Raw genomic sequence first — 22,169 nt, 5'->3', positions numbered from 1 at the left:
CAGTCAAGCCTGCTTGGGAAAAACTGTACCTGAAGAGTAAGGCAAGGTGGACGGCTGCCTGAGACTTTCCTGCCCTGTAAACTCCTGCACACTCTCAGGTGCCAGGTAAAGGTCTCTGTATACTAAAGACCCTCCAGGCGCCTTATTCATTCCGCTCCAGGTATTGCTCAGTCACCTGCAACTCCCTAACGACCCTTTTCTTTATGTCAGACTTTTACTTAAGTGGCTCTAAAGAAACAGCCCCTCTCCCACGCCATAAGCTGCAGCCATCAGCCAAAATCAAAGTACCTTACGGCTGGTATAGTGGGTTGGATGGTGGCCCCATCCAACAAGTATATATCCATGTCCTAATCCCTGACTGTTACCTCGTTTGAAAAAAAGGTTTTGCAAATGTCATTAAGGATCTTGAGATGGGATTTCCATCCTATATTATCTGGATGGGTCCTAAATAGAATGACAATTGTCCTTATTATACAAGAAGGGCAGAGGGACATTTGAGACAGACAAAAGAGAAGATACAGACACAGAAAGGGGGTGATGTGAAGACAGAGACAAAAACTGAGTGATGTGGCCTCAAGCCAAGGAAGCTGGCAACCACCAGAAGCTGAAAGAGGCAGGGATAGAATCTCCCCTAGAGCATCTGTAGGGAGAGCAGCCTTGCTGACACCTTGATATCACACTTCTGGCCTCTACAACTGTGAGATAGTAAATTTCTATTGTGTTAAGCCTCCAACTTTATTAGTCTCCCAGCAAGCACGGAGGACACTTATACAGCATGCATTAAACCTTTTCTAGGCTTCAGCAGTTTACTGCACAAACCTAAATAGTTTCAAACAGTCAAAGGTCTCAACTTCCCACCATACATTAAAGACCAAGACACTAGACTACCTTCCTTGGCAGTACCAAAATATTTTCCACATGGACATTTTCCTCTCCAAAATGTCTGCTCCTTTCTTTTTATCTCTCAGTGTTCCCAGGTAATGCACCAAATGTTAGGGTCTTTTCATTACCTTCCAGCAAGTACAATGCCTTAATTCCATTTGGTTTGGAATAAATTAGGAAATAAGAGAAAAGAGAAAAGATGGAGGGCCGAATATTCCTGTTACTGTGGATAACCCTGGCTTGAGAATCCAGTTTGAACTCAATGATCACATAACAGAACCCCAGAATTGGGCAGATTTATTAACTCGTAATACACAGAATGAGAGAAACAGTAGACACTCACTCACACTCTCAAGGGAGAGAACAGAATTAGTCAAGGCAAGCGTGCTCACTTAATTCTTTTCAAGCTTTCTATATAAGTCACTTGATCACCCTGGGGCAGAGTCAGTAAAGAAGCAGGGCTGAAATGACCCTAAGAGCTCTCTTGACGGGACTGAGACATCAGGAGCAGGAAAGGAACATTCCCTCACTCCCCACCACCACACCCCCAGCAGTAAAAAATGATCATCCACATTGACAATGTAAAAGAAATCAGAAACTACGCTAACTCTGATTCACTCTTAGTATACCAACAGCTAATCAGGAGCCTTGTGGAAAAGCATCTTGATTAGTTGCTAATAAAACTCTTTAGAAGCAGACCCCTCCACATGCCTCAAAGGGAAGATGCACACCTGTATGCTTCAGGATTTTCTCACCAAAACCCCACACAATTTCTTTACTATTCCAGCCAAGTATGGCCTAGCCCTACCCTCATACCTGTTTTTCTTGGTTTAGCAATAAAGAAACATACATGGAAATAAAGAAGAGCTATCAGGTAGAAAGATATAAAATAGTGGGAAAAATATTATAAGTAGAGTCAAGTACCACCACCGTTTCCTAGAAGTCAACTTTCAGCACCAACATTAATATTTTTTCCTGTTATACCTGTAAAGTGATAATAAGTAATATGTACATAACAATTTTTAATTTACTCAAATCTCATTTTTATAACTAACTACTTCACAACAAGTAACATGCTAAGGCAGCATCAATAGGTGAAAAAAGGTAGTCCCTGGCCCCAAGGAATGTTGCCCAGGAGAACACAGAGATATGTAAAAAATACAGTCACAATACAGTGTAGCGAGTGCAACAATCAGGCATGCAGAAGTGCAAGGGTAGCAAAAAGGAGCGTGTGATCACAACACTAAAAAGAAGAGTGCACAAAAGACATAATATGTAAATTGAGTTTTGAAAAATGAAGTGGGTTTCCCAGGTGCCCCATAGGGAGAAAGGAATTCTTGGAGGAGAGAAAAGCATAAATGAAGACAGTGAATTGTTCATATAATCCAGAAGTGAAGTAGGCAATGGCAGGAGAAATGATTGGACACAGGCGTCATGAATACTTACATGTCTGCGTTTTAGCAGGTCCATTCTAAAGGAAACTTTGAGGATCAACTCGGGGGTAGGGGGCCGCGGGGGGACAGAACTAGTCATTCCTGCAAGAAACACTGTACAGTTGTGCAAAACCCTGGAACCAGTTTCTACCAACCAACCAAAAAAAACGACTTCGAAGGCAACGTGGTTATCACAGGAAGGGCTTGTTTTTGTGTTTGTTTTTAGTTCATTAGGCCTCACTTAAAATTCTGATTCCACAATGCACTTGCGTTGGGATCTTGAACAACACTCATAACCTCTGCAAGTTTCAGTATAGTAAGTTTATGTGATTACCTTCATCTGTAATATCCCTGTGTTGCAATCTTAATTAATTAAGATTAATTCATCTTAATCTTAATCTCAAGTTCAGGTCAAAGACTAGTTCCTCTGTGACTTCTCCTCTGAACTGATTCAAAAGCCTTCTCTCCTGTCCTCATTTGGCTTCTCTTCTCTTATGGAATCTCATAAGAACTTCTACGACCTCTTTGGTTTTTTGTTGTTGTCGTTGTCTGTTTCTTTTTTAATTGAAGTATAGTTGATTTACAATGTCGTGTCAGTTTCAGGTGTACAGCACAGTGATTCCGTTTTCAGATTCTTTTCCCTTAGAAGTTATTACAAAATATTGAGTATAGTTCCCTGTGCCATAGAGGAGATCCTCGTTGTATCTATTCTATGCCTTCTTTGAATGACCGTAGCACTTGTTGTCTGTATCATTTTTATGTCTGTTGTGGCTTTGTGATTGAACATGAACATTTTCTATTTGTTCATGTCCTGGCCCTTCCTTTAAAATGTGTTATTTATCTATTCCATATTTATTGACTACATCTTAGATACCGTGTTAGCTGCTTGTTCTAGATGTTAGTAAAATATAGACCTTCCTGCTCAAAGGGTCACAGTAGTTGTGGGAAAACAAAAAAATGAACAACCTATGTCTCAAATAGCTTTGTACTTCCCGAAGAGAACACACCTCGTAGGTACAATAAATATATGTATTATACATAAATGTATAAATAGTTAATGGCATTAAAAACTTGAGATAACTGCTTTTCTATTCTGAGGAAATGATGATTATATTTCACCAGGAGCTCAATACCACTCTGAGAATGAGGGCTTAACCCCCATCCTGACTCACTGCATCGCTTTCTTAGATGAAAATAGACAAGTCTCTACATACTCTCTACAAAAAGGCTTATCTGGCATGAATTTCAGATAGCAAGAAGAAAAATTCAAGAGGTTCAGAGAAGCATCCAGAAGCTCAGATGATTGTCTGGCACTAATACAACTTGCTTGACAGGAAAATAGAGCTGTAAATCTCACAAAATTAGATGATTTTTTAAGGATTTCAAAACCTCCTGCTATTAATTGGAAATCCTAGAAGAACAGCTTCTTTTAAACTATGCTGATAATATGCTTTACAGCTTAATATTCAGCAGCCTATGTTTTGGCTAAGTGAGCGTCAGGAAAGAAGGAAACTTGTGGTTTAGCTCCATTTACTTGGGGACCTCTGGTTCCAAACATCTACTTCTGTGCTCAGTCATCTTATCATCTGTAAAATGGAGGCAACTCTAAGAAAACATAGTTACAGAGATGTTGCACAGCTTCATGTGTCATTGTCTTCATTTGTTTCAGAAAACCAATCACATCTAAGCTACGACTGAAAGAGTGCAATGTTATTTGGGGTCATCTAGTGCAGCTCTGTCAAAGTAAAGGAAAGGGGCCTAGAATAAGTATAATTTTCCCAAGAGGACACAATTATTTTATGGTAAATCTGGGTCAAGAACCCTGATTTCTTTGATGCCATTCCATTGTTCTTTCGTTGGGTTCTGAACAACCCAGAGAAAGAAAGAGAAATAAAATTCCTCTGTGCTGTGTCACTGCTACAGGATGTGGCAAGATTGGAATTGGAGAACTACATATTAACAGGTATCTGGGAAATTCTTCAAACTAATTGAGATATATACCAGGTACATAAAAAACAGTATGTGTTCTCAAGATGATTCTGTGGAATGAACAGAACAGAACATAAACAATCAAATAATAACACAAAACATTTTTAAAGATTTTTAAACCTTACAAAGCATTTTCATGTTCATTATCTAATTTAATCCTCAAATCAACTCCATGAGATAGTTATTATTTTCCCATTAGAAATGACCACATATTAAATCCTTAGTGATTGCTCAAGAAAAGCTGAAATCTTGAGTGTTACATCTATTAATGCCAAGGTTGGGTGTTTTCCCATGGGAACACTGGATGCTAAAATCAACAGGGATTTTCAGCGCAAGATGGCAGACTAGGAAACATTTACTTTCTGTTCCTCCTGAAACCATATTTAAATAAAACTGTAGAAATACCAAAATTAAGCAACCAATAAAAGCCAAGACATTGTGGAAGTCATCAACCACAGAAAGATTTCAACACATTTTGAGAGGGCAAACAATGAAATGGAGGAGCCATGAATAAAATAATTAAGAAAAGACTACCGTAAGTAGGGTCTGCACAAAGCCAGTCAGCTTTTGCTGAGCTCTGGTTAGAGTAAAGGGCAGAGGAAAGAAGAGGGGCTGAAAACAAGGAGACAAACATCATCTTAGGAACAAAAGTTCATTTAATGAGCTCCAGGGAACACTCAGCCTGCTGCCATACTAACTCATGAATTACAATGGATTGTTGGTAAGCAAGACAAGAAAACAGGGAACAAACAAAACAAACAAAAATCAAGACATTGTTTCTTACTGAACTCTTCTCAAATGAGATCAAGGAATTATGGTTCAATGCCACAGCTGTAAATCATTTCTGCTCCTGGAGAGGTTAGAAAGGGCTTATAATATTTAGCCCTTTTTTGCAGACAGAATTTAGGTCTCAGCAAAACCTTTTGTGTCCTCAAACCTCAGTTTATTGGGGATGGAAGTCCAAATTAGCTGTCACATATCATAAAAAGAATCTCATGGGCAGAGGGTCAAACTAATTTTGGAATATATGAATTATGCCCAGTGCTATTTTCAATAGATTTTAAACTAAAATATATAAATACATTTTTACTGATCTATATGACTCTGGGTTCTGAAACTTCTACATGTCACATGCGTGATACATAACACACAATGTCAGCCCCAGGAGAGAGAAAACACTCCAATGAAGCAAGCCAAAGAAACAAGTTTCAAACAAGGTAAAGTCATGTGTAGACCAGGATTTTTCAATTCTTTCCTGTCATGCTGAAGCTTCCAGCTCCTGAATAACAACACATGTTTCCCTTGCCCTAGACACCCAAGAGTATGTCTCCTCTCTTGGGCATAAGAATCGCTAGCGTTACATATGTGTAGTAAACAGTGGACCCAGCTGGCATACTCACAATGACCAAATTGTGTTGATCGTACTTTAAACCAATACATCACTCCACGATGGAGTTGCAATAAATGATAGATTTGCTTTCCAGACATGAATGAGATGCCTTACTGGATATACTCCAGGAAGGCCAGAGAAACTGGAATAATTTACTGGTGAATTTCTTTCCGGATAGCCCATGATTTGTCTAGAATATAATCTTTACATATCTGGATCCTTCAAACTAGACCAGAGGGAAAATCTGGGCTGCAAGCCTCAATTAGAAATGTGGGACGCTGCTATGCTGACAGCTGGTGCTCCCTGACCTGTATCTTCTGAGACTAGAACCCCGTGTGGTGGATGAACAATTCATGCATTGAACAAAAGAAGACCTCCTACAGGGCAGCGTACGTGTTCATCACACGTATGGCACTTAGGGCTAAGTACCATAAGGACGACAAGAAAAAAAAAAAAGTAACACATGAAGCATATATGATAAGGAGGCGCCACAGTCCAGAGCACGAGCTCTGGAATCACACAGGCTTGCTTCGAATCCTAGCTAAGCCACTACCATCTGTATAACCTGAAGAACAGTCGAAGGTTTAAATGTTGTTTTACCAAATTTTGAAAAGGAAGTGAAGAAAGAACCTATCTGCCAGGAAGGGACATCGTGGGGTGCAGCACCCAGTCGGGTCAGGGCTCTGCATCCCCTGCTCAGAAACCTTCGCCACCTGGCTCATGGTGATGCTGGCAGCTGAGCAGCCCTGGAGAAGGTGCTCCCGTCATCAGGCCTCGCAGAGAAGCGGGGGAGGTCCCTGGAGGAGGCTGGCCACAGCCTGGCAAGCTCTGGGTGCCTCCTGCACTCAGCTCTGAACAGGCTCTGGCCCCTGGGCCCCTTGTGGGGGAAGGGCTGGCCGTTACATACACAGGGCTGAGGGGCCTGCAGAGCCGGTGCCCAGGCAGGGTGAGCTCTGGAGGAGAAGGCTCCCACAGTCTCCAACAGTCTCCGCATGGTGGCCCATCCGGTGCCAAACACCTGCCACCCACAGCGAGAAGTCCCAGCCACTAGAAAGTCCAGAAGGGGTCAGGCTCTGGGGCCCCGCCCTTTGCCCTTGGGCCGGGGTTTCTCCACGGGCTGGGCTTGCATGCGCCCCCCACCCCCCGCCCCCCGCCCTGCCCCGCCCGCCCTTTCTCTGTGACGGGTACAATGGCCATGTCACAAGCGCCAGGCTGAGCCATCCAGTGTCCAGTGCGTGCTAGACCTTGAGAGGAGGTGAAGCTAAGGAGAAGCTCTCCCAGTTTCACTCTGTTCTCGGATCGCTTGGCGCACAACCGGTCCTACATGGGCAATGTACTATGCAAATTTCGTACCTGGCTCCGCCACCGCCGCCGGCCCCGCCGCCCGCCCCGCCATGGGGCCCTGGTGGGCTGTCACCCGCTGGTTTTGCCCTCCTGGGAGGCTGCCACATCTGACCGGGACCACCCTGCTGCTCCAGCGCCTGCCTTCTGCCCTGAGCAGGGAGTCAACCTCAGGAAGCCGGTACCATCCAGTCACCTCCCACTGAGGAGACGGGGGCTGGGGAAATCAGGGGCAGAATGGAAAATGACAGCCTGGGAAGGAGGTGAGAAGAGGGAGGTGAAGGCCCCATCCCATGCCGTGGTGTCCTCTGCCCCAACCACATGCTGCTCCCTGCTGCTGGAGAAGCCAACAAAAAAAGTGCTGGGTGAAGACCACCGGCCCAAATCACCAGGTTCACTGACGTCTGGGAAGGAGCTGCAGCGTGAAGAGTCTTCACGCATCCCAACAAGAAGCTCCTCTTCCCTGCTATCTACCAGCAGTAGGCCCTGGAAGCGGAAGATTCCCCTGCCGCTTTTTCTGCCGCTGCCAAGGCTGAGGTCGCCCCCGTCGGGGAACGAGGCATTGACATGGGATCGAGGTGAGCTACCCCCTCCTCCTAAGCTTCCGTGCTTAGCTGCTGCCAAAAACCCAGGCACCTTGGAGAAGAACATTCAGTGTCGCTGGGAAAAGATCCCCAAGAATATAAGGAAGGTCCAGACACCGTCCCATGAAAAAGAAGCCCCAACACCCATCTGTGTAGATCCTACCCCTCCTTTAAACTCACCTACCCCTCTTCCAGCCCCTACCATCGATCCCCCTATTGTAACTGGGCAGCCAATGACTTCTGTGGCAATCCCTTCCACCAGCATGGTCACGGCATCTGGAAGTGTGACCTTGCAGCTTAGCGTCTACATGGACACTGCTGCCCCTTCCCAAGCTGTCATTTTTAGGTCTCCCCCAGGTTTCAGGGTGGAGCAGAGGCATCCTGCAGGGGTACCAGTGTCCATCACCCCACCTGTGCCGATGGTCCCCTGCGCCACCCCAATTTTTAACCATCCCTTTGGCCCCCAAACCAACCCTCAGCCCATATTTGGGACCTCTGATGGGCAGCAGAGGGCCTCTCTCCCTGGTGCTCCTGTTTTCTCCAGCCGCCCATTTACGGCTTCAGCTCCTGTTTTTCCCAGCCCCCCATTTATGGCTTCAGGTCCTGTTTTCCCCAGCCCCCCATTTACAGCTTCGGCTCCTGTTTTCCCCAGACCCCCATTTACGGCTTCAGCTCCTGTTTTCCCCAGCCCCCCATTTATGGCTTCAGGTCCTGTTTTCCCCAGCCCCCCATTTACGACTTCGGCCGGCATCGGTGCTTCAGCAGGCAGCAGCTCTGACACTGTACCTATGGACACCACACCTCCTTCCCAGGGTGTCATTTTCCATTCGGCTCCTGTTTTCCCCAGCCCCCCATTTACAGCTTCGGCCGTCACCAATGCTTCAGCAGGCAGCAGCTCTGACACTGTACCTATGGACACCACACCTCCTTCCCAGGCTGTCATTTTCCATTCGGCTCCTGCTTTCCCCAGCCCCCCAGTTACGGCTTTGGCTGTCACCAATGCTTCAGCAGGCAGCAGCTCTGACACTGTACCTATGGACACCACACCTCCTTCCCAGGCTGTCATTTACCATTCGGCTCCTGTTTTCCCCAGCCCCCCAGTTACGGCTTCGGCCGTCACCAATGCTTCAGCAGGCAGCAGCTCTGACACTGTACCTATGGACACCACACCTCCTTCCCAGGCTGTCATTTACCATTCGGCTCCTGTTTTCCCCAGCCCCTCATTTACAGCTTCGGCTGTCACCAATGCTTCAGCAGGCAGCAGCTCTGACACTGTACCTATGGACACCACACCTCCTTCCCAGGCTTTCATTTTCCAGTCTGCCCCTGTCTCCAGGCAAAACCAATAAACATTTCACAGGGCTGTTCCTAGTTCTGGGAACACACCACCCAGTGGTAGCAATGCCTCAGCCCATGCCTCGACTCATTTACCTGCAACGCCGGCCAACAGATAGACCAACACTTCAAGCTTCCTTGGACCCAGGTCTCCTGTCTCAGGCCACATTGGGGGCCAACGATGGGCAGAGGCCTAACGATAATTTTCTATTGGGAAACCCAGCAGCTTCAGCACAAGATAAAGTCCTAGTCGCCCCTGCAGCCTAGCCACCGCGAGTCAGCATCATGCCGGCAGCTTCGCCAGCTTCCCTATTCGCCACCACCAGCAACACGCAGCCGGCCTTTGGCGACAAGCCAGGCATTCTCCCCAGGGCTGTGTCCATTGCTACTGGCTTCGGACTTGCCACCAGGATGCCCAGTACTGGGGACAGTAGCTCGCTCTTTGCCGATACCACACCGGACCCACTGTTCATGGGACCTGCAGCCCCTACGGCCGGTGGGAGCCTTGGGGTCGGTATGCCAGCCCCAGGCCTCACTCACTCACAGGCATCCAGACCACTTAACTTCGGGGCAGGACTAAGTGGGGCACCCAGCACCGCTTCTGTTCCTACGTCGGGCCAGACAACCTGCCATCTACCTGACCACGGCAAGGCTGCTGCAGTAGGAGGGGCAGGCACCATCCCAGCATTTGGGAACATACCTGATTCCACCTTAAATCCAAACACCTGGGGCCCACCTGGGCTGAGTACAGGTGGTACGGTGATGGCAGGGGACAACACCATCCCCACGATGGGAGGCCCTAGGGTTCCCACTTTCCGTCACTGCACACAGGGCCCATCTGGACGGAGAAAATCTACATGTAAAAGTTCCATCACCAAGGAGAAGAAATCTGTCACGGGACATGTCAGTTTCCACCTTCTAACAGAGCACACCACATCTGTTGCAGTTGCAAGTGTGGTCATCACCCGTGGGTTTCAACACACTTCTACTTCTACCTTATTGCCAAGCACAAGGGGCCCACCTGCCCACAATCTAGGTGGTGGTCGTCTAGGAGGGAACAACATCATGCCCATGATTGGAGGACCTGCTATTCCCGCTTACAACTGGGACCCACCTGGCCAACACACAGGTGGTGCGGATGGAGGGCACAACATCTCACCGGTGCTGGGAGGCCCTGTGTCAATAACTGCCATCAGACTTGGAACCCATCTGTGCAGAGAACGGGGGGGGGGGCATGGGGGACAGCACCACATCTGCTGTGACTGGATACACTTCTGGTGCCACATTCATACAAAGCACCTGAGGCCCCCCCTGGTCAAAACCCAGGTGGTACCATGGGGGATAGCAGCATCCATACTTAGAGAGGAAGCTCCACTCTCAGGAAGAACACTGGGGTCCCCGAGTCAGGACACCCCTCTGACTTAGACGAGCCAGCATTGTGTTTGCAGGCCCCTGGTCAGGGCAGCTGTGCCTGTGCTCATAGGAGTCTGGCAGCCGCATAACCTGCCCAGGGCTTCATAGGAGCCACCAGCGAATTCCTTTCTTCTATGAAGAAACTCAACAAATGAAGAGCAGATCTTATTCTGCAAACTGTGTGTCACCATGAATGGACTTTGCCTCACTGGAAAGTGGCTCAGCCCCTTGAAGTGAAACTTCACCTCCTCTCTTCCTACAGCAAGCCGGAGGACCACACCTCAGGGGTGTGCTAGTGTGTGTGTGCGTGTGTGTGTGTGTGTGTGTGTGTGTGTGTGTGCTGGAGGGTGAGGAGCATATGAGCCCACTTCAGAACTACACCAGACTTGAGAAGCTCCAGTTAGGAGAATGGAAGACAGCTGGCTGTATCATCCACTGTGCCATCCCTGGCTTGACTGTTAACTTGGCGGACCCAAGTTTTCCCTAGACTTGGAACTGGCAGGATGCCCACTGCTGTTTTCAGATGCTTCCTCTCCCCCTATGCATTTGCCTCAATGGGCCTTTCTCTTTCCCAGCTTTATGTACATATATATATGTCAATAAAACCTTGTTCGTATTAATCTGCTTCTGTTTATGTGTCTTTACTCACTGACTCAGCTGTAGAGGAAGAACTGACACATGTGAGTGGTGATGTGGGAGCCAGACTTAAGACACCAAAATTTTGTGTCCCAGTGACTGGGATGTGGAATTAGGCACACATTATGGCTGTACGTGCTGACTCCTGAAATCTGTTTTCAGTGTAACGAGTGACAATCAGGAGGAACTAAGGTCCAGAGGAGGGACAGTTGGGGTGACTCACCCTGACTGATTAAGTGTGCTGATGTGTCCAATCCCTGCCAACCCGTGGAGCAGTGCATTGAGTGGGCCGCACGTATCTCAGAAGAATGTTTTTCTCAGACTGATGAAGAGAAGCGACAGGACTTGCCTGTGGTGATGCCAGTTTTTGACACAAATACCTGCAGCATCCCCAAATCCCAAATCTCTTTCATTGTTCATCACAGACATGTTTGCTGCTTGGGACGCCTTTGTAGACCTGCCTGAGTTAACCCAGCATCTTGACAATAATTTTAAATACTGGAAGGCACGGGACGAAATGAAGCTGCGGAGCCTCCGCCCGCCTCCGGAACAGTGGGCGACACTGCCTGGGGCCCTGACGCGGTGTCCCTCCAGTCACTTGGGATTCCCGAGGGCGGTCAGAGTTCCTTGGTCCTTTCGTCCCCCGGTCTGCAGAGCCTGTCAGAGCACACAGGGACGTCGGCAACCTTCTGTAGCCACCATCTGATGCCACTGCCATAAAGTGAGACTTAGTCCACTCAAGGTACCTGGGCCTGCTGCGGGGGCTCTTCAGAAAGTCACGTGAGAACCACGGTTTGCATTCGCGTCCGTTAAAACATGAGCTTGGGACTGCCCCCGCAAAGGACGGAGATGGATTTCCTGCCAGTGACAGAGAGTGTCTTGTTACAATTTCTCTCAGTTATGTTCAGCACTTAAGAACAGCTAATGGCAATCGGATCTTTTTTTCAAATCGTAGAAGGTGCAGTCACTCACTTTGGAACACTACTGAAAGTGACTTCTCTTTTAAAATTGAACAGAAAATGCAGACAAAGAAATTTTGAAGTTGATTATTAATATCAATTATTACAATGTTTTATTTATTTTATTAGAAGTTCAATATTTTCTATGAATTTAAAAATACTTCAAAGCCAAAGCCAACTTTAAATACCATGACCAAATTTACATGATTCATATTCATTAGATATGTATTACTTCGTGTACAGACTTATTTTCATAATGCAAATTTAAAATATAAAATGACACATTTTTACTGCAAAAAACAAAAACCACACTGGAGGCTAGATAATTCCTGATGTGTGATAAGGAACCACACTTTATGACTGAACTTTTTGAAAATGCTGAAATGTCTTTTGGGGCATCTTTTTATTCAATTGAGACTTAGGCCAGTCATCTTCATACATTCCCACTACGCCCAGAGAGGATGGATTTGGCATCCAGGTTCATGTGTCTGGAGAAACAAAGGAAGAGTTCATACCTGCTCTGTAATTACTGAAAATTTAAGTTGACCTCAAATGTACCATGCTGCTTAAAACAGCAGAAAAGATCCTCTTTAATAACTGGCTTGGCTCTGAGCTAACCCACTAAAATATCAAATCATGAGAGTTATAATTGTGCCCAGTTCTGGCTGACCCTAGAGTTCTGCTGGGCCTCCACTAGGTTTAATAATGGCAAAATTCCTGAGTCTGTGCAGCCTATCTTCCAGTTGGAGGGGAGAACAGAAACCCATGTACATTCTCTGGTAGGTTCGCCAGGAATAAATGCTATGGAGATTAAGCAGTATATGGTGAGGTGAGATTGTGGGCAGAGAGGAGCAAGGCTTTCAACTTAAACGGTAGACAGGATAAGTTTTACTGGGAAGGTGGAATTTGAACAGTCTAGAGGGAGGCAGATGAGTCAGACATCTGAGGGAAAAGCATTCCAGATCATGGGAATAACCTCTGCAAGGCCCAGAGGAAGGATGCCAGTGTCCTCAGGGAAGAATTAGTAAATAATGTGGCTGGAATAGAGTCAGCAAGTAGGAGGGAGGGAAGGAGGAAAGGAGGACAGAGAAGATGTGTGTGGAATTCCCTGCATCACCATTTACTGATTGAGTGATCACAAACAGTTAATTCAACCTTCAAGTGTTCCAGTGAACTCAGTGCTTTTCCTATGGCCTATTGACCTCTCAAGAGTTTTGGAAGGATAAAATAATGTAGGGAAGTGACTTATAAGCCATTGTTACTGTTCTATACATAAGGATAGATGGGTAGACAGGTAGATATAGATAGATAGATACATAGATAGATAGATACATAGATAGAGAGATGATAGATAGACAGATAGATGATAGAGAGATAGAGATATACAGACAGACAGATAGATAGATAGATACATAGAGAGATAGATAAACAGAGAGACAGATAGATAGAGACAGATAGGGAGATAGAGAGAGAGAGAGAGAGAGAGATAGGCAGATAGATAGATAGACAGATAGAGAAGAGAGAGAGAGATAGAGAGATAGACAGATAGAGACAGATAGATAGAGATAGACAGAGAGATAGAGAGATAGATAGACACATAGATAGATAGATAGATAGACAGACAGATAGATAGACAGACAGAGAGAGAGAGAGATAGATGGATAGATAGATAGATAGATAGATGGATAGACAGATAGATAGATAGATAGATAGATAGATAGATAGATAGATAGATAGATAATAGTTAAGGACTGAATTTCTGTAAAATCATAATTTTAAATAATAGTTTCATTGAGATATAATTTACTTTCCATATTATTTAAAGTGTACAATTTAATGTGTTATGCATCTACCACCACAATCAATTGTAAAACTTTCATCCACACCCCCCCCCCAAAAAAATAATCTACTATAAGTCACTCACTCCCCCACTTCTCCGAACCCTAGGCAGCCACTAATATACTTTGTCTCTACAGATTTGCCTAGTCTGGACATTGCATACAAATGGAATCATACAATTACTTAGCATGTTTTCAAGGTTCATCTATGTTGTAGCATGTATCAGTACTTGATTTCTTTTTATGGCTGAATAATATTCCATGGTGTGGTTATTACTGTGTTTCATTGATCATTCACAGTAAATGGCCATTTGGGTTATTTCCTCTTTGGGGCTCTTATGAATAATGCTGCTGTGGTTGGATTTACGTGCAAGTTTTGTATGCAGGTCTACATTTGTTTTTTAAATTAATATAGACTATTTTGGAGTTGTTTCTGGCTTACAGAAAAATTAAGCAGAAAGGACAGAGTTCTCATACTTCCTTACCTCTCAACCCAGTTTCCCCTATTATTAACATCTTACATTAGCATAATATATTTGTTATAGTTAATGAACCAATATTGATACATTATTACTAACTAATGTCCATGCTTTACTTTACACTTCACTCTTTGTTTTGTACATTATATGATTTTTGACAAATGTGCAATAACCTGTATCCACCATTACAGAACCATACACAGGAGTTTCTCTGCCTTTACAATTCCGGGCTTCACCCATCCTTTTCTCCCTCCCCACAACCTCTGGCAACCACTGATCTTTTGATTGTCTCCACACTTTGCCTTTTCCTAAATTTCAAATAGCTGCAATCATATAATATGCATGTAGCCTTTGCAGATTGGCTTTTTTTCACTTAGCAATATGCATGTAAGCTTCTTCCATGTCTTTTCATGGCTTCATAGCCTTTTCTTTTTATTGCTGAATGCTATTCCTTTGTACGGATATACAATAGCTTGCTTATCCATTCACCTATTGAAAAACATCTTGGTTGATTTCAAGTTTTGGCAATTATGAAAGAAACTGTTATAAACATCCGTGTGCAGGTTTTTATGTGGACATAACTTTTCAGTTCCTATGGGTAAATACCAAAGAGCATGATTACTAGATCACTGTATGGTAAAAGTATGTTTAGTTCTGTAAGAAACTGCCAAGTATCCTGCTAGCAACAAATGAGAATTCCAGTTGTTCTGCATCGTCAACAACTTTGGTATTTCAGTATTTGGATTTTAGCCATTTGAATAGGTGTGTAGTGGTATCTCATTATTGTTCTAATTTAAAATTCCCTGATGACATGGAATGTGTAGCATCTTTTCATATGCTTATTTGCCATGTGTCTATTTTCTTTGTTTAATCATAGTTGTTTTGTTTTTTTTTAACCAATGCCTGGTAACTCTTGTCCTCCTGTGTCTATTTATATTGTCTTCTTTCTTTCTTGTTCTGTTTTTTTGGGGTTTTTTTTGAGCTTTTGATCATTTAGTCTTTTTCCTGGTATGTCCAATTATTTTTTATATTAAAATTGGGCTTAACTTATTTTAGGAAACTATAAAGATACCTCCACATTCTGGATGTTGTTATCGTTCTCTTGAAAAGATTTCCTTTTGCCCATGGCAGACAGTTACTGTAGGACTGGAAACCTTAGTCCATTCTCAGTTTGAGCTCATTCAAAGCTGTTTTTCAGTCTGTGTGCAGGTTGCTCTATTTCTGTCTTGTCCTTCCTCTACGGGTGTTGCCCTTTGGGATTACCATATGAGCGTTTGGATTCTCCCTATTCCCAACTACCCATGTATTTGTTAGGCTTTAAAAGTAATGGTTTCCGCAGCCCTGTGAGACTAAAGATACACTTAGCTTGTCATTCCATTAGTTGTTGCCTTTAGCTTGAGCTCTTGCCGTTTGGCTTCTGTGGTTAGAGTCTTTTGAACTCCTTGGCTTTTCAGCTCCTAGGCTGTAAGATTTGAATCAGCAAATGCCCCAAGGAGAAAAGCTGCACCAAATGTCAAGCTTGCGTCTGTGTTTCCCTTCTCTCCAGAACTTGGCCCACATGTCTTGGTGTCTCTCTAACATTCAGATGCCAGCGAACAGATGTTTTCTTACTTTATCCAGCTTTTCTAAAATGTCTTTAGACTTCACCTGATCTTATGTTATTATTCAACTATCATCTCAATTACCCCCAGGAAGAAAATCTACAATTTCAGGTTTTATTTTCTTATTTTCTATATTACCTCAGTTTCTGTAGAGACCTTTTACCTGATTGTTCAGTCTAGTTCCTGTGTTACCAGTAAGATGGAGATAAGGTGGAGACTAAGAATATTGGGGGGAAACCACTGATGATTGATAGGTCTCGTTTGTTTTGTTTTTCCTCTCCTTATTTACTCTGGCAGCCTACATTTGCCTTTCTTCATTTGACCCAGTTGCCCAAATAAGGAACCCACTCTGGCAAAGACCTGACTTTACTCTCATAAATGTCTGCATGTTAGGATTAGCTAGATGATGAACACCATGCCAAAGCTCTTTGTGTGAGACTTGCAGACTTTCGTTAGCCCTTTAGTTTGCCTCTTGCCATCACTGCTCAGATTGTTGACGTTTTCTAAGATTCTGTAGGTCAAACCTCTCTACCTGCATACCAGATGAGCCCTTCTCTCTTTCCTGAGCTCACTTGCGGGAGGTGAGCCCTCGGTTTTTCTTTTTCCCCATCCAATCATAATTGTTCATGAATTCCAAAAAGCCCTCAAAGTACCTGTCATCCCTTTCTCTCCTCTCCTTTTTATCAACACTGTTAAATGTTAAGCATATATTTCCATACCTCTTTCTTACTTACAATGGAATACTGGAAGGTGCGATCATGCAGTGTGAGCCCCATCAAACTAGGACTCATACAACACTCTCCCCCAGGCCTAAACTTGTGACATCCACTGGTTTTCTTATAATATCTTATATGTATCTAAATTTGTAATGATTTAGTTAATTCCTGAGTTATGTGACAATAAGAAATCAGTCAAATTAGCACTACAGAAGTGCAGCTTAGACCTAGGGACCAGAACCAAGGACCACAAAAACCTGTTAACCAATAAGTTTCACTTGTACTTTGTGTTTAACAAGTGCTGAGGGTGAATGGGAAGTGAGGGAAAAGGAGTTTAACTTCATATCACAGAAACTTGCACTAAAATGAAGAGGAAAATGACCCAGTTCCTGGTTCAAGTCACTATAATCTGCTTCAATAAATAATAACAGCACATAAGAAAAACAAACACTATATGATAGGAACAATGGATAATTAATTACCAGATCAGGGAGGACAGATTACACTTGCTATGGGATTTCATTAAAGAAGGATTCCAAAAAGCACTGGCTTCTTCTGAGAAGACTTCTTAGAACAGGCAGCATTTAAACAGAGTCTTGATCAAGTATATAGAGGGTAGGGAACAGGCCTTCCGGGCAGGGAACAGGCACAGTGTCAGCAATGGCACAAAGGGTTTATGGACTAGGGAACAAAACTGGCTGAACACAGGAGTGCTACGTGTTGGGGAATATGGGGGAAAGGCTGACTGAGGTTGGTTAAATGAAACATCATTAGACGGAAGAGAAAGTAGGTGGAAAGACAGATGGAAGACCGTGGAAAGCCTCTGAAGATGGAGGTCAGCATAATAATATTAAGAAATCAGTGGTACTTTGACACTGTATGAATGTCTAGGTTTAAAAAATCAAGAAAACACAATAAAAGAATAAACTACTGATACAATGATATGTAACCAAAGGCCAGATACCAAAGAATACACACTGTGTGATTCCATGTATGTCATATATGGTGATAGAGGTCAGCTTGGGTGTTGCCCTGCGGGAGTATGGAACAGAAAGAAGTAACAGAGAACCTTGTAGGGTGTTACAAATATTTTATAATATCCTGACCTGGTGTTGGATACATGGGTGCATAGAGATGTAAAAATTCAGTTATTAGCAATGCAACTGGTGTTGATTGTTTGTATGCATACATTAAAAAAAAACTCTAGTAGGTTAATTAGGCTGTCAGCTGTATGAAGTCAGTTTTGGTCAAGGAATAGCCAAGGTAGTAATGCAGTAATAAGTTATACATGTGCTCACTGTGCTCTAGAATGTCACGACTGGAATACAAGAAATATGTGGAAGAAAAAAGACAAATATTCAATATTGATGGTTGGATGAGCTGGATAAATTAGATCACTCTACTTTCAATTTAAGAACTTGGCCAGTGTTTGGACACCTTTGAACAGAGAAAAAAAGGAAATACAATTGTTATTAAGCATATGCTATGTATCAATCCCTGACTTATATTTTGACACACATAAACGTGGGAAATATTGCACCTTGTAACTGAGACAATGAAGATGAGCGAGGTAGCTGGTTTTGACACTAGAGGCTGAGAAAACAATCAGCTCATAATCGTAAGAAGTTTGAAGTCAGAGGAAAAGAATCAAGAGGAAATACTGGTAAGTGCCAGGAGCTTCTGGAAACTACATAAGAGATGAAGACCCCAGAATTGTTGAGCTTTCTAAGAGGCCCACTGACTCAGGTAAAAACAGAAGGCTTAAAACTGAAACCTGGGGATATATGTATACATACAGCCGATACACTTTGTTATACAGCAGAAACTAACACAACACTGTAAAGCAATTATACTCCAATAAAGATGTAAAAAAAAAAAAAAAAATCCTGCAAAGTAACAATTGTTAGGACAAACAGTAAAGAATTGTAAGAAAAATAATCACATGCCTGTCCCAACACAGAAATATCTTAAGCTCCATCTCAGCATTTCTCCGATTGGCCTTTCACAAAATACAGTCCCATCAGCTGAATATAGGTTTCTCAAGTAACTGTAAGACTGAATTAAAAAAATGAAATCAATTCCTTCCTCCAAAACTTTTCAGAGTATGTAATGTAACAAAGTGAAACTTGAATTTCATGTCGGGATGTGGAGTACGGCTCTTCCCAAATGCTTCTGTCTTGTAACTACATCAACATCATCTAAAACCAGTGTTCTGCAGGACAGAGATTGTGAAACGCTGCTCTCATCATGTAAGATATCAGGTCCTTCTCAAAATCCATTCTTCCTTCTGCCCTTTCTCATGTTGTCCCTGCCACCTGATGGGTCTCTCCTAAGCTCCACCTGCCGAAACCCTACCCATTTTTAGGATCCAAGAGATAATAAAAGGCTTACATTACTAAAAGGCAGAGAAAGAAATCGCTTCCCAGGGATCTACATTTCCTTCCTAGGGAAAAGAAAAATTGTAAAGTATACCACAGTGACCTTAAGTCTATGAATGTAACTATGTTGTGTTACTTTGAGTTCTGTACAAGTCAATGTGCTACAGTATATATGGATATGAATATTTGATCTGTTACATGTAGATCTTGCTGATAACTTTCATCATGAGCGAGGTTAATGATTAAGGAGCCACTGTATTTGGCTCAGCCCTTATAACCAGGGAATATTAAAATTGGAAAGGTCCCTAGATATTAGCAAATCTATCCACCTCATATTCTAAGTAAGGAAACTGAGACGTTCATAGATTGGATATTTATATTAACAAAGGATAAGGATATAAGATATTGGCAGATATAGCTTTTAGATTAAGAATTTAGAGATTTTTGTAGAATACTAGGACATTATGTCCACTGACATTGAGACAATGTGTTTCTTAGTCATCGTTTTCTATTGCCGTGACCAAGCGAGGTGGTAGTCAGTAGTTGTACAAAGGGAAAAAGATAACTTTACAAACTCCCAATTTATATACACAGGGAAATTCATCATTCATGTTATTTAAGCTAACTGGATGCAGTTTATCAGCTACACTGAGGAATGGTGAAGTGTCTATACAATTAACATGTTCGTTTCTGTCATGAACTCCCTGTTGTTCAAGTGAGTTAATGGTTAGCACTCAACTAGGCACTTAGAGTCCATTATAAATCTGGACCAAATGATTATCTGTGGCATCTTTATTCTTCTTTGGTGCCCTTAGGCAGAATTAGCTCTCTTATGTTTTGATAAATTCAAGTATTAAACAGGGCTAAGGTTTCACAAGTTCTTTGGCCTAAACATGGGGGTAAGGAGGACCAATGAGCTGGAGTACTTCTAGATTTGAGAATGGTCAGATTGAGGAAGAAGGGTCTTATACCAGAGGTGAAAGAAAACTGATTAGAATTACCTATTTTTAAAAATTCCAACCCTTTTCAATGTTCTAAAGTGATCATGAAGTACATGGGTATGCTAGGAAGTAAGGGAGTCAACCAAGAATATTCTGTAAGAGTTTGTGGATGGCAATAAACAGGCATGGAAGATAGACAACATACTAGAAAAGGCTTCGGTTGGCCATAATGAAGTCAGAAGGAGAAGGAGAAGAAGAATGACAGATGCAATGGGAAAGAGAAAGCAAGAATAGAGAACCAAAGGGAAAGTAGAAAAATGAGACAAATTTGGAGAAGGAAATGAGGAAGAAAACTGGGTGAAAGCGGGAAGCACTGATGGTAGACCACATGACACTCAAAAATTAACACGATGCACATTTAAGATGTGCCACCAATGGCCATGGTCGTTACCCTCAAATAGTTTACAATATGTGTTTCAAAGACACTTATCAATTGAAAATGCCGTTAAAATAAGTGCCAGGGTAAAAGTATTCATGGAATTGTATGGGAGAATAAAAAGTCTCCCGTCAAAGAGCCTTCTGAGACATAGGAAAAAAAAGAAAAACCGAAAAAGCATAAGACTCTTCCTATTTTCATTTCCAATGATACATCCCAATCTTGATGATCAATCAGCGATTTAAATGTCAACTATAAACCCAGTATTTTATTAGCTGCTATGCAGCATACTGGAGCAATAGAAGAGAGAGGACCTCAAACCCTCTGTTCCCTCAAACAGAAAGGCAGGCTTCCTGACCCCTCCAGACCACTACTGGACACAGGGAACACACACTAATGTTTCAGGACCCCAACCAACAGTCACCTGCTTTGTGATTACTTCCATGACACACCCCCACTAACACCACTGACTTTGCTGCTCCTACGGGACATTACATATATTTCCTATTTTAACACATACCACAGTGCATTATAATTATGACTGCAGATACATGTTCTAACAATTTAAAGAGAATGATGACTTTTTTGCTCTTTACATCTTGCTATTTCCCTTCTCATAATATTTCTTGAAGAGAAACCATAAAAATATAAACAAAGGCAAAAAACAGAAAATATACAAAATGTGTGCTTTGCGGCTTAACACAAACTTAAGTAAAATTCGTTCTGACAGCATCCAGCATGACAAACTTCCATGGTACAAATGAGAATGGACCAAGGTTTGAGCAGGTACAGGAGACAATCCAGGCATGAACACCACCAAGAAAAGGTAGACAGGAAGTAACATGGTGTGTAGGAAATCACGAGACCAGTCTGATGGGAAGAGACTTAAACAAGACTGAAACTCACTTTCTAAACCTCCATCTCCAATTGGACAATTCGCAAGACACAGGTGCACCAAAGTGGCCGATTTATTCAATCCCTTTAATGGGGAGGAACAGTTTAAAATTTTACCCGTTTAGTTTGCCCCAAAAGCAACTATCAAATGTTGGCAGGACATAATGAAGGCTTACCTTTGTTAACGTAGTTAAGTCTCTCTCTCTCAGAACTAGCCCATTTAGCTCCAGGTTCCTTATTGCACCCGACGCACTTACACAGCATTCATGAGCTTTACACAACTGGAAGGTCACATCTTTATTTCTTATTGCAGGAACACAACTTCTGGAAACTTTATTTCTGTCACAACCTAAAGCAAAATTATTGTAAAATGAGTGATTTAAACCGTACATTTTATCATCATTAAAAAGCATCTAAAAAGAAAAAAAAGCATCTTCTCTGTGCTAAGGATTAGAAACGACCCCTGCCCTTAAAGCCTCATTAAGGAGGGACATGTATAAACTCAAAATTTCAATCACATGAGATAAAGAACCATAACCTTTATGCACAGAGGTTCCTATGGAGGCAAAAAGTTATATCTAAGTGACCGCTTCATGATAACCCTGAAGTACAGTCGAGAAAGCTGAGGCTATGCAGAGGTGGAGGAGGAGGTGCAGTAACTGCAGAGGGAGCATCTGTGCAAAAACACTCAAGCCTGACACCTGCTGGGCACTGTAAATACTGCAGGTGGGGATGACTAAAGGCCAGGGGTCCAAGTGTGAGAAGGGACAGAAAATAGAGATGTTGGCCGAAGCAAGCCTGGGAGAGAGCATGGCTTGTATCCCACAGGTGATGAGGACTGGGGCTACCACTGGCTGAGTAAGGGTGCCTCCGCTGATTAGAAAAAGGTGCCCCGCTGCTGAAGGACCGATTAGATAAAGGGAG

General features: G+C 43.1%; 1 protein-coding gene and 2 pseudogenes across 3 annotated transcripts in view; 1 reads left to right on the top strand and 2 right to left on the bottom strand.

Annotated features, from left to right (window-relative positions):
* Positions 1-22,169, bottom strand: part of LOC309636371 (ankyrin repeat domain-containing protein 17-like) — a 241,042-nt pseudogene that overhangs the window by 178,747 nt on the left and 40,126 nt on the right. The gene's annotated exons all lie outside the window — the stretch shown is intronic.
* LOC309636474 (thimet oligopeptidase-like) overlaps positions 1-22,169 on the top strand; it is a 77,730-nt pseudogene that overhangs the window by 30,611 nt on the left and 24,950 nt on the right. The window lies entirely within an intron of this gene.
* The window catches only part of LOC309636403 (uncharacterized protein), a gene marked incomplete at its 5' end in the record, with an annotated part of 72,654 nt that overhangs the window by 29,430 nt on the left and 21,055 nt on the right, over positions 1-22,169 (bottom strand). Inside the window, one exon of the mRNA XM_082409579.1 lies at positions 21,422-21,594. Coding sequence (XP_082265705.1) covers positions 21,422-21,594 — 173 coding nt within the window. The remainder of the gene's footprint in view (positions 1-21,421; positions 21,595-22,169) is intronic.

The sequence above is a fragment of the Balaenoptera physalus genome (genome assembly GCF_965194825.1).
Source record: "Balaenoptera physalus genome assembly, chromosome: 10".
Lineage (NCBI taxonomy): Eukaryota > Metazoa > Chordata > Mammalia > Artiodactyla > Balaenopteridae > Balaenoptera > Balaenoptera physalus.
The sequence above is the reverse complement of the archived record's forward strand: the minus strand, read 5'-3'. Positions and strand labels throughout refer to the sequence as shown.